Raw genomic sequence first — 17394 nt, 5'->3', positions numbered from 1 at the left:
AAAACATTCTGTGGAAGGAAAAGAGCATGGAATCATACACTGGTTATACAAAATAGTAGAATTCATCATATCAATTAGCAAAATATCGAAGTTACCGTTTTGTACCAAGAATTGATCCTCCTTGACCAGTCCAGCCTCCAACATCTCCCCAGCTGATTTCCTTTATCTTTGGAAAAAAGTGAAAAAGGAGATTATGTTATGTAATTATCCAATTACTCCTCTTGACATGCAGCAAACATCAGGTACTACTTAACATAAACCTGTTGGAACAAGTTTTTGGGCACAAAAAATAAACTAGGCAAAGAAATAAAAGAGCAACAAGAGGTTAACTTAATTTCTCTTGAATTCTTATCAGTCCCTTCCCATTCTGTCTGTTTGTTCTTTCTTCCTCCAGATCATGATGAATCCTGCCTCCTTGTTTCATATCATAATGCTATTTTCACATCCTTTCCTACTGAATGTGAAACACAAAAACCTAAAACTAGGTCTCTCAAGTTAGTTTTGGGACCTATGGCTCCAGCTAGGCGGAGAAATCATAAGCCTTGTATCCAGCTTCTCCTCACAATACCAACTGATGCTTAACGTTTAATACAGGGGAACAGGAGAATCTCACTCACCTGGGTGGGGAGGGCAGGGAAAGCTTCCTCCCTCAACAAGCACTACTGCAAAGTTTCTTATAGCAAAGAAGCACAGATGCAACAACTAATGGCACAGAATCATCAATTCTTCTGTTATTCCATGGAAAATCTACCAGATGCTAAACATGGACCAAAATCTGAAGGTAGGATCCATCTGAACTAATTTTGTAGTTTTGCAGCATGTAGTTAGAAATACTTAACATAAATTTATCTATAGACTTGAATACTTGAGATACACAGTTTATGAAATTAAAAGGAACTTACAGAATCAGTTCCCACAACAGTTACGACAGAACATACCTTCTAAGAACATAAGCAAAGGTGGTGGTGTGGAATGGGGTACATACTACTATGTAACCCACATGTGTAATACTGACCTTCCCTCTAGCAAAACCTTCAAATCCATCAATCACAGCAAACATTTTATGGCCTTCAGTTATGCCAACTCGCACTGCAGCCCTCACTGCAGCGTTCATTCCAGCTGCAGGGGCACCAACATTTAAAACTGCAACATTAAAATTAGTCTGCAAGAGAAAAAAAAAATTTAATAAGCACTTTAATTTCTACACCATGGTCAATCTGTCTATTGTACACAGTTGCTAAATATTGGAATGTAAGAAAGGAAATTTCAAAGCCCCCAAAACCATGAAAAGTTAAAGTTACCTAGCAGATACATACACATATTTCCCCATTTGAAGAATATCACATAGGAAAAAACAGTTTAAAAAAATGTTTAAGTAAGACTATCACATGTTCATTTGGTTTGCAGGTTAAGTTATTCAGGTTTTTGGATTCTTGCTCACCTAGGTTCAAGAAATGTAAAATACCCAGTGTTACTCAAGCAGCTTCATGTTATCAAAGCAGTATTTTTTTGCAAAAACATCCAGAATAGCCAAGAAAAGAGTAGGGACTGATTCTAGCACCACAGCAGTTAGGTCTATATCATCAGCACCATGCAAAGCGGAACAGGTGACAACTTCTACATTGAAGTATCAGCCAGGTATGTAGAACAGCTGACAATATAGTATTAAATAGGACCACTCAGAATCTTTCACAATACCATACATTTTCAGATTATGGCAGGTTTTAAAGCATTTCCTAACAACTCAAAGTAACTCTGCTTCTACACTGTGTCTCCCCAAGTTTCATGAGTATGTCGGGTAAGCAGCTAATCTACTGAAATGAAAAAGTCTGAGATACCAAATAGAAATTTGTACTTTAAACCACAAGCAATGTAAGAGAGAGGTTCTATTTAAAACATAACATGAAAAAATAAATATTTTGGTGTATAAAGTGTATTCCATACCTATGCATTCAGTCCCCATTTATATTGCTTTGTTATCATATTATTCCTCTCAATTATTGATATTAATGATATGAAAATCAATTATTCAAGCATAGTTTGTTATCAATTAGATAAAACAACTACATCTAAATGGATGTAAGCATTACAGACTGAACAACACAAGTGCCCAGTATCACACAATCTAGCTACAAAATACTATTAAAAACTTCTGTCTTGTTACAACAAACCCAACTCTAAAACCACAATAGATTAAAATAACTTTCTTCAATAGAATTGCTACTTTATACTGATAAATCCAATATTATTCAGATCATGGATTCTTTCCCAGAGGAAAAAAACTTCAATAATTGCATTAAAAAGAAAAACGTAACAGAAAAATTACTCATCCATGTGCACTGTGAGGGTAAAATGGCAAGAATGAGTGCTACTGTGCGTAAAATGCTAGTAAGCATTTTTGGATTAAGTTTCAACTGCAGAGCATGAAATGCAGTTCTTCTGTACATGAAGTATTCCTTGAAGCGTAAGGCTTATTTCCAGATAAATCACAGGCCACTGTCTTTGATTAAGAAATGGTCAGCTAGTATAAATCAATACAGCTTCACTGACATCAATAAGTGTTGATTTACAACAGACAAAAATATAAACCATTAGTAAAAAATGAAGAAGGTACTGCAATATATTAATTTTGTTTTATTTTTACAGCTTTTAAATTAATACTGAGAGCAAAATATAAGTAAAGAATCAAAATTTTGCATGCCTGACCTTTGGGAAAATTTAACCACTCTGTATGAACTTAGCAAACAGAATTGAAATGATAGCGAACTATGTAAGCAAAATGCAACAAAACTTGACAGCCTGAGCTTAGACACTAGAATTCATCATGCTTTAGCTCAGCTGGATGACCTTAAATTGCTTCTAACTACTGACATGACAGAATTGCAACAACTGGGAAGAGGAGCTAGACATTCCTAACTTTCTCCTGAAGATGGGAATACAAAACAAAAAAACAAAACAGTTGTTAGGTAATGATCATAGAATCAGTTCCAATAAACCAATAAAACAAAACAAAAAAGCCCAAAACAAAACAAAGTTAAAAAAATGTGGTTTCTTTTTTAGCTCTGGCACAATCAAAAGATTGTAGCAAAATGCAAAGGAAACAAAAGCAGCAAAGTATCGGTGTGCAGCAACACTGCTGAAGCACAGCATTCAGTAGGCACATTTCATCATTTCGTCTACTTTTTAATTCCCATCCTACCCCTTTTATTGAAGCACACAGATTTGGCTAGTGTGGTCAAAAGTAGCTAATAATTACAAGTGGCCTACCATTTCCCTCTAATGTCATCGTCACAAAAAGATATGGCAAAACTATTTTAAAACAAAATACAAAAGCCCAATGCTAACAGTCCCAAATTTGCATCAGTATATAAAAAAAAACCCACATATACACACCTGATCTGGCAAAGCAAATGCTGAATATCCACCAAAAAAAATCCTGAATTCCTTGATCTCTTGAAGGTGACGTGTAGGTTTTGTTGTGTGTTGGTTTTTTTTTTTTTTCTTTTTAAATTACCATTTTGGCAGGCATATTTGAAATAACTTTCGCTTACATACTTACTTTTACTTACGTTTAGGCAAAAGTAAAAGAATAATTTAAACTAGAGCTATTTCATCCCAGTCTCCTTGAAAGCTTCTACTATGACTTTTCATTTGTAATCAGTTTCCTTTACTGTGTGAAGTTTTCTATGACATATTACAGCAATGTTTGTCAAACGGCTAGCTGTGATTACGTTACTCGCTAACTGCAGAACTTCCAGATGTCAGCTAGTCAAATGAACTTTTCCTACTTTCAATGCCATTTTTCTCCTTAATGAGATGTTATTCATCATTAATCAAATACTTAATTGGAATAAAACAAAAATTTTAAAAAATAATCATGCAAATAAGGTAACAAGTCATCACAGACCAGAGCTGAAAAAAGGAATTAACCAGCGAGGTGAGACAGTCATAAACTATGGTCAAAACCAGAATTACTCAGTAAACCATTAATGAAAACAAAAAAATACTGTCCAAAATTGATTTCCACACAACATTTAGAGTCTACTTCCTAATAAATCCAAATTTCCTCTTACACACAACTTATGTACTACAAAGAAAAGAAGAACTAAATGTCCACTGCTGTATTACGCACAGTGGCTTATGAGATCAGGTAAACATGATGTATCCGCCTTCATTATTCCATCGCATGAATTCCTGGACTTACCCCTGTCCTGAGCAGTTTTGCCCTTCAAAAGGGCGGTCTAGCGTTCTTTTATATTGACTTTTCCTTCTTTTTCCTGAGATTTTTATATTCAATCACTATTACATCACCTTTCCCTCTCTCCATGTTAAGGAACAGAGAGCATATCAGTAACTATTAGGAATATAATACGCTATAGCAACCGGGACCAGACATATATCCAAGACAGAAAGAAACTGCCTGGCAGAAAAAATTTCTAGTTAGAATGGTATTTCACTTAAAAAAATAGTTGTTATTATTAGAATAAAGTTCTGTGTTGCCAGCATCTTTCTGCCATTATGATATTCGACTAATTTTATAAAATATCCTATGGCACAGCTTTGAAGAGAGTATTAAGGCGGGTTGACGGGGAGAGAAAAAGAAAAACGGTATTTGTTAAGATACTCCAAGAGCAGGCATGCATTGCACACTCAAAAAACCCCTTACCTTTGGAAGCTCAGCATCTGGTTTTTTGTGCGACAGTAATTTGTAGGTGTTAAGATTGTTTTCAAAGCTCCTAAATAAATAAAATAGTAAATTTTTCACCTCATACTTATTTTAAACAAACACTTGAATTTTTCAGGAACTTTTAAAAACAGGTATGAAGTATTTGGGCCAAAGTTATTACAAATGCAAAACACATAAAAAACCTGGAAATGAGAGAACACTGGAAAATATTAAATCCTATAAGATAATAGTGAGAAAATATAAAATAACTATAGAGCTGGCAAGTGAGGTTTCTGGATTGGTGATAAAGCATTTTATTATTAAATTACTCAAAACAGAAAATGCTCTTTTAACACGAGAGTGCAGAATGTCTCCCTCCAACATTACTGTTGGAAAAGTACCAGCTACTTACAAAAAAGCTCACCTGATTGGTCTCAAAATCTTGAATAAACAAACACATGGTTACTACCAGTCAGCCCATACAACACAGCAGCTCTTTTCTTCATGACTAGTTATCCCAGTCACTAACCTGACACAGTACTGCACCAGAGTTTTCTTTGTTCTGCATGGCTTTGTGCAGTTAAGAATTTCAACTATTCTATTTACGCAACTCTTCTTCTGTCTCCTCTGTTATTCTCAAATACATAAAGCCATATGAATATTACATTATTTAAAATAATGTAAAAATGTAAAATAATTGCAGAACAGCAAAGCAATTCAGCTTTTCTAGAGCAAATAAATTGATACAAGTTATTGGCCGTACCTTCCACGAAGACTCACAGCCTCATTAAATCTTCCCTCATCCATGGCTTTCTGGACTTCTTGAGTCTGGAAAAAACAAATTGATTACTCAATATATTTAAAAAACACAGGAAGTTTATTATTTAATATATTCTAGTAAACAGATCATTCCGAAATAGCTTTCCAAAGAGAAAAAAGAAATATTGACATTTCATTAATTTATAAGCTACCTCTTATCATAGCATAAATTACAACGGACAGGAAAAGAACAAAGTCGAAGCAGACACCTAAAGCCTTCCTGGGGGCAAAAAAAAAATAAAAATAAATCAAGGTATATATCTTGCATTTTCTTTTTTCCGCTTAAGCTGAGCAGTTTTAGTGCAGGAACCTGGCTGTTGTGTATGACGTGTAAATAGATGCAAGCATCTGAAGAATTTGTTGTAGCGATAAACAGAGGAGATCTGAGATTAATTTTAAAACAAATTAAAATATATATATTCATTGTTTGCTGGTAGTTTGCAAGTAAGTAGAAACACATAGAGAATACACATGAAGTTCATTATGCCTAAATGTGGGATATTTCTGCACACATTCCCATCAGTGTTTTAGTGACAACAGACAATTATTGTACACAGTGGTCTGTTGTAGTTCATGAATAACTATAGATTGACATTTTGCCAGAAACTCACCATCTGCACACATTCCATCAAAGGCAGACGGACAGCCTGGTTTCCAGACAGAGACACCACACAGGCAGGGGTAGCTGGAGTAGCTTCTAAAAGGGCAAGCACAGCTTCCACACCCATACGACTTGCCTGAAAATAGATAATGTTTGAATGTGGAAGCGAGCACTTAAAAGCACAAGGTTTCCAGTCACAGACATGGCCACAATTTCTCTGTAAATCAAGCTGAAACCAATTATTCCTTGGTGGGTGAAATTGTTGCAGGCTGTTTAATACTTTTAAGCATGCATTATTGTTCTTGCAGCTTTTTTTTTTAATCCTAATATACATTCCTTTACACAAAGTGCTTCACTATCCCAAATTTGAGTTATTCATACAATTAATATGAGATAATAATTGGATTTGTCAAGCTCATCAGGTAAAAAACTAGTCCATCCCCAAATAAGTAGTCAAAATGTAGTTGTACCACAGGTAATTCCTTTGCGTTCACTCACCAAAATTCTGTCAAAAGCTGAAGGGGTTCCACCTCTTTGCACATGACCCAAGATAGTTACTCGGGTGTCAAAACCAAGCCGCTGAACCACAAGCTGCAATTTTAAAATACAGCGGTTTTATTATCACCATCATTTTATATATGCATGTGTTAGCACTACTGTGATTTACATTCTATTGGAATAAAAAAATTCTACATATACTATACATTCATGTAGTAAAAACACTACAGAAGTAAGCCAGTCTTTAGTTCATTCCTAACCTAGAACCTAAACTCCAGGTTCCTAATCTAAAGGAACATTTTAGTTATTAATGGCAAAACAGTGGCTTAGATTGCAATGCTTTAACTGCAGTTCTAAAGGATTCATTATGCACAGTCCTCAGCCTTATAAAAACAGGTCTAACATTGTAATTAGAATACTTGGAAGAAGTTAAAATTACAGTATTTTATTCACTTCATGTTTTATCTACGTGCAAGATTACACTTCCCAAAAGATCCTGAGCAAAATTTTAGTAAAGATAAGTTTTAACCTTCATTTATAATGCTTTTAAAATTCAGAATAAAGATTATAATAATGGGACTATTTCATTCAGTCAGACTTTCTTTCCATTTCCTCTGTTACATATAAAATCTCAAGTCACAGAAAGACATCTTTTCTTAATACATCTTCAGTGAGCATGTAAGGTTCAGAATAACTAATGGATACCATGAAGCAAAAAAAATATTAGATATTATTTACAAAATCTTCTATCCCTGGTATTTATAGTTTTTTGAAATGTTTTAACTGGCTGAAATTTGTAGCAAGCAAGTAATGTTTCTTCCATAAATGTTCAATAGCCATCTGCTGTACACTTAACACCGCTGGTGCTAAATTTTACTTTGTAAAACTGCAATTCTGAATTAAGAGTCAAAGATTACTCTCAAACTGACAGCTACGGAAAACAAAACTTCATAGTCACAGATAAGCCCCAGGTGAAGTCAAAGTGTCACAGCTCCTTCCTGCCAATGACTATTTTTCAACTTCTTAAGTCATACTTTCCAAGAAAAGCAGAATAAATTTCAGCTCTAAAGTTTTTCTTAATCTTAGACATCAATGAAATTTTTGGCAAAGCAACCATTTAGGAAAAAAGTGACAAGACATTGTCCAAAGTAGACAGGATTATTTCACTGTAAGACAGACCATTATTAAAACGTTATGAGAATTACAAAGTAAAATAGGATTATAATCACAGATTTGAGCTGATTTCAAACCCTCTACCCATGAAATAGTTGTTTTGCACTATCGTCTTTATTACAAGGAGAAAAGGTTCTAATTAACAGCCACTGAAATAATTCCTCAAGTGGACTACGGATTCACATAATAAAGCAGAGATATAAAACGCAACCAGCAAGCTGTGTGTTAAGCTACGTTACAGGAACAGGATTACTTTACAGAAATGTTATTGTTAGTAACAAGCCTCATCTTAAGAGCACAACAGAAAGTGCATCGTAAGGATGTTGACACTTACATCCTTAACCTTCTCTGACGTTATAGGTTTGTTGTGGCAATCAATAGCCCCTTCAGCTACAATAATAATATTCAGCCTTTTCTTGCGTGCACGATTCTAAAATAAAAAGAAAAGCACATCCACATAATAAAAAAATGAAAGAAAATTACAGCACAATTTTATCATCAATTGCTATATTTTAAGCTTCTAGGATGAGGAAGTATTTGTTATACTTGATCAGTTCAGAATTCTCACACATTTCGCCTTCATACAGGTCTTTTCATTGATGAAGTGAAATGTCTCATAGCAAATTAATGAGGAAAGGGTACAAGCACTGCTTATATAGGAAGAGTTTTATGTAATCACTACAGAAGGTCATATAATTCTTCAAAACAATGGCAGAATGCAGAAAAAGAACTGTTTATGATCAAATAGCACTATGTGTGACACCAGAAGCAATGAATTGCTGGAAGTCCTGATCGCATGTTTAGATCGCTGTTTTCAAACAAACTTCTACAAAGGCATCAGGAAATCCCAAACATAGTAATAGATTACCTCGGAAAGCTTAACACACATTGAATCTTCCCATCCTTCTTCTGGTGGGTATTCAGGAATAAACACCCAATCTGCACCACAGGCTAAGGCACTAACAAGAGCTAGATACCTAATAAACATAACAAATGATTAGACATTTATGGTTCAGATTTCTTGATCTTTCACAATTATATCTGTATGAGACACAAACTGCTGAAAACAATACATACCCACAGTGTCTCCCCATAACCTCCAGAACAAATGTCCTCTGATGGCTGTAAAAGTAAGAAAACCAGTTAACTGTAATATTGCAACTCAAAAATCCAGTCCAAAATCTTGAAATCAGAGCTTGATATAAGGAAATAGCATGTGTTTACCATGCCTACCAAACACAGAATTCATTATCAAAACAGAAGGCTGTTTTAAACAACATATTTTAAATTACGTATCTTCCAACACATAATTCATTTTTACTACTACTTAATTCTAAAACATATAAAGGCAGTTAGGAGAGAAGAGGTGAACATTTACTAGGAATGTAAATGATGCAGGCCGATAATTAAGAACTGTAACAACACAGCTGTATTAAAGAAAAAAAATAATTTAATTGCTTGAATTTTACCTAGGGAAGGCTTATATACATACAGATGGTACTGTTTAAAGTGTGTCTGGGTCTCCTCTTCCAGTACATCTGGAAAAACCTAAAAGCATATTAAAAAACCAAAGCCTGCCCCCTAAAGCTCATGCAGCTTTTACAATCAGATGGTTGAAGTCCTGCCATGACAGGAATGATGGAAAAGCATTTACTAAGAAAAAAAGAGAAAACTGAGACACTTGAAAGATACAGCCAAAAATAGCTTTTATTCCCCTCTAGAAATACTCCAAATACCAATTTCCTAACTTCTATTTAAAATTAACTCATATCCTCCACTATTGCATGGCAATATAAAACTCAAGATCTGAAGCGTAAACAACAGTGTATTTGTTATAGTTTTCTAGGATATGCACAATTTACCTTTGAGCAGTGGTCATGATAGCATCCACAACTTCAATGATTCTGTGCAATGCTGAGTCAGTACCTATGGTCATGTCAGTGCCACAGAAGTCATTGTCTATGGACCCAACCATTCCCACAATATTAAGGTAAGCGTATTTCTTAACAGCGTCTTCATCAATCTTTCCTGTAAAGAAGTATCCAAAGAAGGAGTCGTAAGATTTTTTAAAAAAAAAACTTTTTAGCCATATTGCTTGGGTGCTCTACTTTTATAAGTTAAACATATCCAAAAATTAAATTGTGTTTAGATATTTTCGGTAAGAAGGTTAGTCAAAACTACAAACAAAAGCCAATCAAACCACCAAACGAATCCTACATAGAACTCAGAGTAAGGAAGGAAACAAGAGCTTTTCAGTCCATTTCAGTGTCAACAGATTATCAAGCTTTGTAACCAACCTTAAAATTGATGGTTTAGACTTAAATGATACCATTCAAATTGTAGTCTCAGCATATGACATGCATATGAATTAGTAAATGGATGCAAACTGGATGTGATTATGGGCATATGTAAACAACCAAAAACCAGCGTTAAACTTTTGAAGACCTCTCTTCTGCAACACTGAAAGGCTCTGATTTCATGATTAATAAGCAAATAGAATAGAAAAGCTCCTGTTCTAAGTCTTAGTCTGTGTCTCCCAAGACATCAGGGAAAATACTGAATCATCCAAGAGTTCTAAAGGATCTCAAGGATGAAATACCTTAGCACTTAAGTGCTTAAAACTGCCTTAGTATCTGTGGATGCAATGGTAGTAAATATAATGCCAAATTTTTTATGTGGGATTCAAGAACTATATATCAGTGTGTTTAATGTCTATACTAGAGAAAATACTAGAAATCATAATGAAAAATATAACTACCGTCCATAAATATAAATGCAGCATTCTGAAGAAGAATCAAAATGTTTTCAATGAATGTATAACATACATTACAAACCTTTTCTTGAGTTCCAAAGGTGACTTAATAATCACATCAATAAGGGATATCTCGTTAACATATTCTACTTAGATTTCCAAAAAGCCATTGACAAGGTCCTCAAAGGATTTTGAGGAAACTAAGTAGCAACAGCATAAGAGAGAAGGCTTTTGCATAGAATAAATAATGTGAAACAGAAGGTATAAAATATGAAACAGAGGGCAGTAGTAAATGCAACTTCTTATATCTGAGGAAGGTAACCAATGGAGTTCTACACGGATCTGCGCTGTTCAACATAGCCAGCAATAACCTAGAAAAGGGAATGAGCAGTAAGGCGCCAAAGTTTACTGATCAAACTGAATTATTTGGGTTCTAAAGGTGTGGTGTGTCTGAGAAGAAATGAAGTAGACTAGCAAGACACAGTAAGCAGTAAAGTATCAGATGGACTTCATTGTAGAGAAATGTAAACTAAAACACATGAAAAATGTACCCTAACATCACAAACAGAGCTATTTTCAGCATAATGGTATAATAATGCTGTTTTCATTAATAAATCAGCTTCAATGCTCGCTCAATAGCAGTCAAAAAAATCAAAATATTAGAAAATATTAGGAAAAGAACAGAGAACAAAACAAAGTTCATTATACTACTGTGTAGATCCATGGTTTGCCCTCATCTTGAATACTGGGTGCAGTTGTGGTCTTCCCCACCTCAAAAAGGACATGGTAGAACTGGAAAAGGTTCAGAGAAGGGCAACAAAGATGATCAAAGGTATAGAACTTACATTTAAGGAACAACTAAGCAAACTAGGACTCTTCCATCTAGAAAAAGAGACGATGAAGGAAGAATAAGACAGCTGTAAAATCTTGAGTGGCATGCAGAGAGGAACCAGGATTGATCATTCACTGTTCTAACACAAAGATTATAGGACATCAAATGAAACTAGAAGCCAGCAGGATCAAAATAAACAGAAGATGATTCTTCACAATCTTTGTCATTCAGTGAAGCTGTATAACTCCTTGCTAGACAACATTTTCAGCAAAAACCTGTGTGCTTTCAAGGAGACTATATGCTTTCATGGAAAAGAAATGCATTAAGACATGCTAACAGCATCTGGTTCAGGAAGGCCTGAAGACAGAAATGGATGGAACCTATCAGAGTATTTATATATTATAGCATCCACACAGCATTTTCTGTAGGCCTGTTCTGTTCTTTTACTCTTCCCTATCCATTCTCTTGGATGCTATCAAAGATGACTGCCGGGCTGGCTGCACTTTTAGCAACAGCCACTTAATGTGCCCATCTTAAACAAATAGTGACATACAGGGAGGAAAGCATCACAATTTAATAACAACCAAGTGTGTAGCTTGTTGTAGGAAAGAAATTACCATCTCAGTTTGGATTTGAGGGCAAAGGGCTTTTCAATCAGAAAGTTCAAAGTTCAGGCCCTGAAAATTATTCATAATGAGGGAAAAAAGCCACACAGACAGTTGCCCAGTAACTTACTTGGCCTTTTTGAACCTTTATGGTTTATGAGAGAGGATGTACAGAAATAAAAAAACTATTACTTTATGAACCACCACATAATTTCCTAGTATGTACACATTTGATTTTTGAATTCAAGAAATATCCTCCAAATATAGTTTGTGTATGTATAGTTAGGGTACATAACTTCCCTGGAGATTGGACTAGAACCCTAGAGGGTCTAAATGCAAACTTACCTTTTTGTGCCAGTTCTTCTAGAAGCCCACTCCATTCTTCACGGAACAGATTGGCACCAGTTAAGCTGCCATCTCCGCCAATCACACAAAGATTAGTGATTCCTCTCTGAACCAAGTTGTAGGCTGCCTGCAGGCGGCCCTCCCGGGTACGAAAGGATTTGCAGCGTGCACTACCGATAACTGTACCTCCCTAGAACAAGGTAGTATAACAGTTTTAACTTATAAGCCAGTATTTTACTGTATTTTTTTTAAGATGGATTAATGATGGTTATTTTGTAGCATAACCTCCAACGTTAATTTTACAGTAATAAGTAATGAAAACCAAGGAATTATCAAACCTGTGGGAAATTATGTTCTCAAGAGCAGATACACATACCAGGGAAAAGGGAAAAAACACTCAAAAACGACTAATAAAGAGCTTCTCTTGAAGGAAAATGTTAAATGATTTGGGGTTAATTTCAGTAGCATTCCAATTAATTATCTAATTACTTACATGTGATGACAATAGTAAAAGAGATACGATACTAAGCAGTTAAGAATTTAGATGAATTTGCCTCAAAGCATATTTTTCCCCTAATATAATGAAATATATAAACAATGACAGAACAGATGTATCCCTAAAGCTCAAACTTAGCATTTATTGCCATTTCACAGATTTACTGAAAGATCTGCATCCACATTTAGTGCTGTATAGCTCAGACTAATGTTAAATTTTTTGTTTTATTAATTTATCTGCTGTATTTATTAATATGATTTAAAGAGCTTCCTCCAAAAATGGAAGTCATTATTTCCAAAAAAGATTGAAGCGTCCTGTCACTGAAAATTGCTGGGCATCTTGCTGACAACAAGTTATTTACATATCTTCTATGCTTATGTTGTTCAGTCACTCAAGAAAAGTCTAATTTTTGCCACAGTAAAAAATAGTCACAGTAAAAAATAAAATTAAGACTGAAAACCCATTTTTTTTTCTCCTGCAAACAAATCTGAAGATGATTACCTCACTTTTGCACAAACATTTCCTTCACTTTAACTAATAATAAAACAGTCACGCCATTCTAAATTTGAGCTCAAATCTGTAGAAGCTATATTGATATGATTTGCCCTATTGGTGTTTCAGCTCTGAGGCCAGTCCTAGGCACTATTTTACTGTCTACATTGCTACAACAGCTGCTAGTGGAAGGAAAAAAAAATGGAATAGAAGCAGCTCAGCTTCCTCCACAGACAAAAAAGAAGTAGTGTACACACAGAGATGTTCTAAAATTAACAATCAGGACTAAAGAACATATCTAAACTAGATATTTTCATACTTAAAAAACCCCGTAGCTGTAAGTGGAAAAGAGACTCTCTATTTGAAACGATGTACTACAACTTGTTCTGTTTAAAAAGAAATAGAAGCTGGGCTGAGAAATCTTTTATCAAAATAACTAAACACATTCTTTGAGATGCATCCTCATCTTCACTGTTGGTCTGTTGAATTACTGGCAATTTTTCTTATAGCATATATGCTATATACATGTACAAGATGCCTACATCCTGCTCCTCCCTATGCTCCTGTAGCTTGGCCACATCATTTCTATTTTCTCTTAATCATAAGATTACAGATTCTACAACATAGACGGGGCGGGGGGGGGAAAAAACAACCAAAAAACCAAACGTGCATGGACAAAACATCACACTGTATTCTAAGGTGTTTTCTTGTTAAAAAAAAATAAAAATAATAATCTATTTTTCTCTCTGCTAACTGCTTTGTGTTTATTATATTAGCTTTACAGAAAGCTCTAAAGAAACCCACGCTTCACCTGGAGGTAGTTTTCAGAAAGCTTGGCAAGCAGTAAGGCCTCTTTGCCAAATATAGCATCTGCTCTGGAAGAGGTAACAACATTACCGTGCTGAGAAGTGTACGGAGATCCAAATGGCCACCTTACAGAATGGTGTAATATAAATGTACAAAGTCACGGGTATTATCTGAGCTCTGGAAAACTGTGCTGTAATTAAACCCATTACTAGAATTCTAAATCCACTTACACAGAAAGTCCACAGGGTTTCGTAAGAAAACACTTGCCTTACAAAACACAGTTGTTTCGTGTTTTGGCCCTATAATGACTTTTTATTAAACACAGGCTTGTCAATATGGCTTTAGAAGGCTAACGACATGTAATGTTTAGAATCTAGGACAAAGGTTTTCAAGATTATTTCTGTGCACCAAATACAAGACCACCCAAAGATCTTTAGAAAGTGTCAAACATCCATACTGTAGAAATCAGGTTCTGCTAGTGCTGGTCACTCAGTCATCACAGAATTCGAATCCATAATTACAGTGTTTGCCTGGATCTAGAATTTTGGTTCCCGGTTTAAAGAGAGAGGGTTTAGGTCCCACCCCCTAACACTTACCACTTGCAGGATACTTGAAACACTTTCCCATGAAACTTCTACAATATTATCACCTCCATCAACCATTCCCTGGTAACCCTGAAAGAGAACGAGTATTTCAGAAGTCTGATCTGAAAACTTGTGTAACATTTCCACTGCAGTAATACTCACCTTGCGTATTTTAATGCAACTTTAAGTAATTAAAACACTGAATAAAACCCCACTCAATTTAAATGAAACAACATTCAAGCAGGTATCACATTAGGGAAAAAAAAAAAGCCAAACCAACCCTCTTCCGAAAAGATCAGTTCCAAAGACAACTTCAAGATAAAGTAATACTTTACACAGATCACGCAGCTTATAAACTAGAATGGCAACCTATTTCTTATTTCTTACAAGTAAATATTCAGTTATTTTTGAAGAACTACAAAGACAGAAGAACTTTGAAAAGCATTATAAAATGTGCTTCCTGAAAATGTAACCTCAGCCTGGTCTCAAGATCCTCAAAAACTACCTAACTTCATAATGCTTTGTACACTTTATCCTCCAAGGAAGGTAATAACCAAAACAAAATAAAGAGCAACAACCAAAAATTTTTCATAAAGGAAGAAGAAATCAGCCACATAATCTTTTTTTTTTTTTGGAGGCAGTTACACAATAAACAGATGAAAGAAATTCAGTAGAAAAATACAACTTTTAGTGATGTGTTTAAGAAATCCTTAATACCTCAGCTCAAATGGTCTTCACAAACCTATGCGTGCTGTAATATAGAAAGAACTACACTTAGTTGAAAGAAGGAAAACTATCCAGTGATCAGCTGAATGGTTTTGTTATGCCTGGCTTTATTACCTCTCTGCATGAATACCAGCAGAAAGATAGTGACAATTACAGATTCTTTTCCATTAGGTGATATTATGAACACTGATTTGAAAAAAAAAAAAGAAAATACAGCGGAGTTCTAACCTAGAAAAAACTAACTGATACAGACACCAAAATAAAACCAGAGTCACCATTCATCTTTTTGACATTTATTTAAATCCAAAGGGAAAAAAAACAGGCTAGGTTAAAGAAAACAAACAAAAAACCCAAAGAAAAATAAACATGACCATGTTTATGTCTCCATTTTTAGATTACATGTACACATGGATAATCATGAGAATTCGTTACCCTTTCTTCTGTACGCAGTTCTTGCAAGACTGTACACATCTAGTTTCAGGGTTCTCAATAATAAATCAGGTGGAACTAGAAATTGAAGGGAGTTTAGAAGACAGCTGACATAAACTGGAGACACTTTGGCACATCCAGAGTATGTGTAGCTTTTATCCAGTAAGCAATAACTTGGAAATGTACTAAGACTACAATGGGTTAAAAAGCCATATATATTACATGAATACTATCTCATACTTGGAGTCCCTCAATAGCATGATAGGATAAGAATATAAAGATAGCTTGGACTCAGCAAAAGTACAAGTTACTTAAATTAAGCTTTCTAGGATTCTAGTAGAGATTCTAAGGGGAAAGTGTAAAAGTTTCTGCTCAGTGATACCTGACTAATGAATTTACATAAAAGATGATCAAGTAATAGTAAAGAGACAGCTAGGTGGAAAATGACCTATGTCTTTAATTTCTGTCATTCAACAGATCCCTTCAATGTTTTGTACACTCTCAAATAACTTTGATATGGATCTAACGTATACACATGTCTTATATACTGATGTATACACAAAATGACTTGAAGCTAAGACATTTTTTATACAACTCCTTCAAAATTAGTGCAAGCTGGAAAAGAAATAACACTTAATCTACATATCAACTTAAAAAAACCCAACCTCTTTCTCAGATACAGTGCAAAGATCTTAAGACAGAAACATTTCAGTGGATCTGACTGAGCTTGATGAAGCTAATTAACTAGTAAGTTCACTTATCACAAGTTTGCTCATTCTTTGTTTTTAAAGCAAAGAATCTGATGTTCCTTATAACATCCAGTAATGGATTGAAAGCTTTTCCTATCCGTGTCCCTATGGGCAACTACACTAACACAAAGATTCATAGACAACAAATCCTAAAAGAATAGTGTGACATTGCTTCCGAACTCAGTTTGTAACACTGACTGTAGTAAGCTGTGCTATAAACTGACAAAAGTATATACAGTTCACATATTTGCTCCGATCATTCACCTTCTATTTTTACTTGAGAGGAAAAATAAAGAAGGTGGATCAAAGAATGTATCATATACAATAAATATGTACATAATTATGTACCTATCATGAGACTCATGGATAAAAATTCCCAATTTGTATTTTATGAATAAAACACAGGGAAAAGCAAATGGGTAAACTACTATTTGAAATTGTGTGTCAAATTTGAAACACCTTACAGCTAGGCTACAGATGAGCTATGACAGACTCCTGTACCATTCATCTTTAAAGTAGAAAGAACCCATGAATTCTGGTCAGGAGTCCACATCGGCTCTACTTTCTCTGTGTAGACAAGCGAGAACAGGGGATGTATTAATAATTCCTCCCACTACCAGATAAGGACAGGGAGCTTTTGGAACAGGCCTGATCAATTTTAGCTGCTACATTAGATTTTTCTAACTCAGTTCTGCTTCCCAAGTACTGTACATAAGCTAGCTCTGAACAACATACCTAGAATTTCTACACTGTTCTTCCACACCATTAAGAGATACAAAAGCCATAGAATTAAAGCAGCTTTCTAGAAAAGCTGTAGGGA

General features: G+C 34.9%; 1 protein-coding gene across 4 annotated transcripts in view; it reads right to left on the bottom strand.

The window, feature by feature from the left end:
• PFKP (phosphofructokinase, platelet) overlaps positions 1-17394 on the bottom strand; it is a 48034-nt gene that overhangs the window by 17536 nt on the left and 13104 nt on the right. For all 4 annotated transcript variants that reach the window (XM_075082417.1, XM_075082419.1, XM_075082420.1 and 1 more), the window contains 12 exons: positions 14683-14760; positions 12292-12481; positions 9620-9785; positions 8835-8879; positions 8626-8734; positions 8092-8187; positions 6585-6677; positions 6097-6222; positions 5430-5494; positions 4667-4736; positions 1016-1162; positions 96-166 (listed from right to left, as the gene is read on the bottom strand). In XM_075082417.1, the coding sequence (XP_074938518.1) occupies positions 96-166; positions 1016-1162; positions 4667-4736; positions 5430-5494; positions 6097-6222; positions 6585-6677; positions 8092-8187; positions 8626-8734; positions 8835-8879; positions 9620-9785; positions 12292-12481; positions 14683-14760 (1256 nt within the window). The remainder of the gene's footprint in view (positions 1-95; positions 167-1015; positions 1163-4666; positions 4737-5429; positions 5495-6096; positions 6223-6584; positions 6678-8091; positions 8188-8625; positions 8735-8834; positions 8880-9619; positions 9786-12291; positions 12482-14682; positions 14761-17394) is intronic.

This window comes from Phalacrocorax aristotelis, chromosome 2 (genome assembly GCF_949628215.1).
Source record: "Phalacrocorax aristotelis chromosome 2, bGulAri2.1, whole genome shotgun sequence".
In the NCBI taxonomy this organism is placed as follows: domain Eukaryota; kingdom Metazoa; phylum Chordata; class Aves; order Suliformes; family Phalacrocoracidae; genus Phalacrocorax; species Phalacrocorax aristotelis.
The sequence above is the reverse complement of the archived record's forward strand: the minus strand, read 5'-3'. Positions and strand labels throughout refer to the sequence as shown.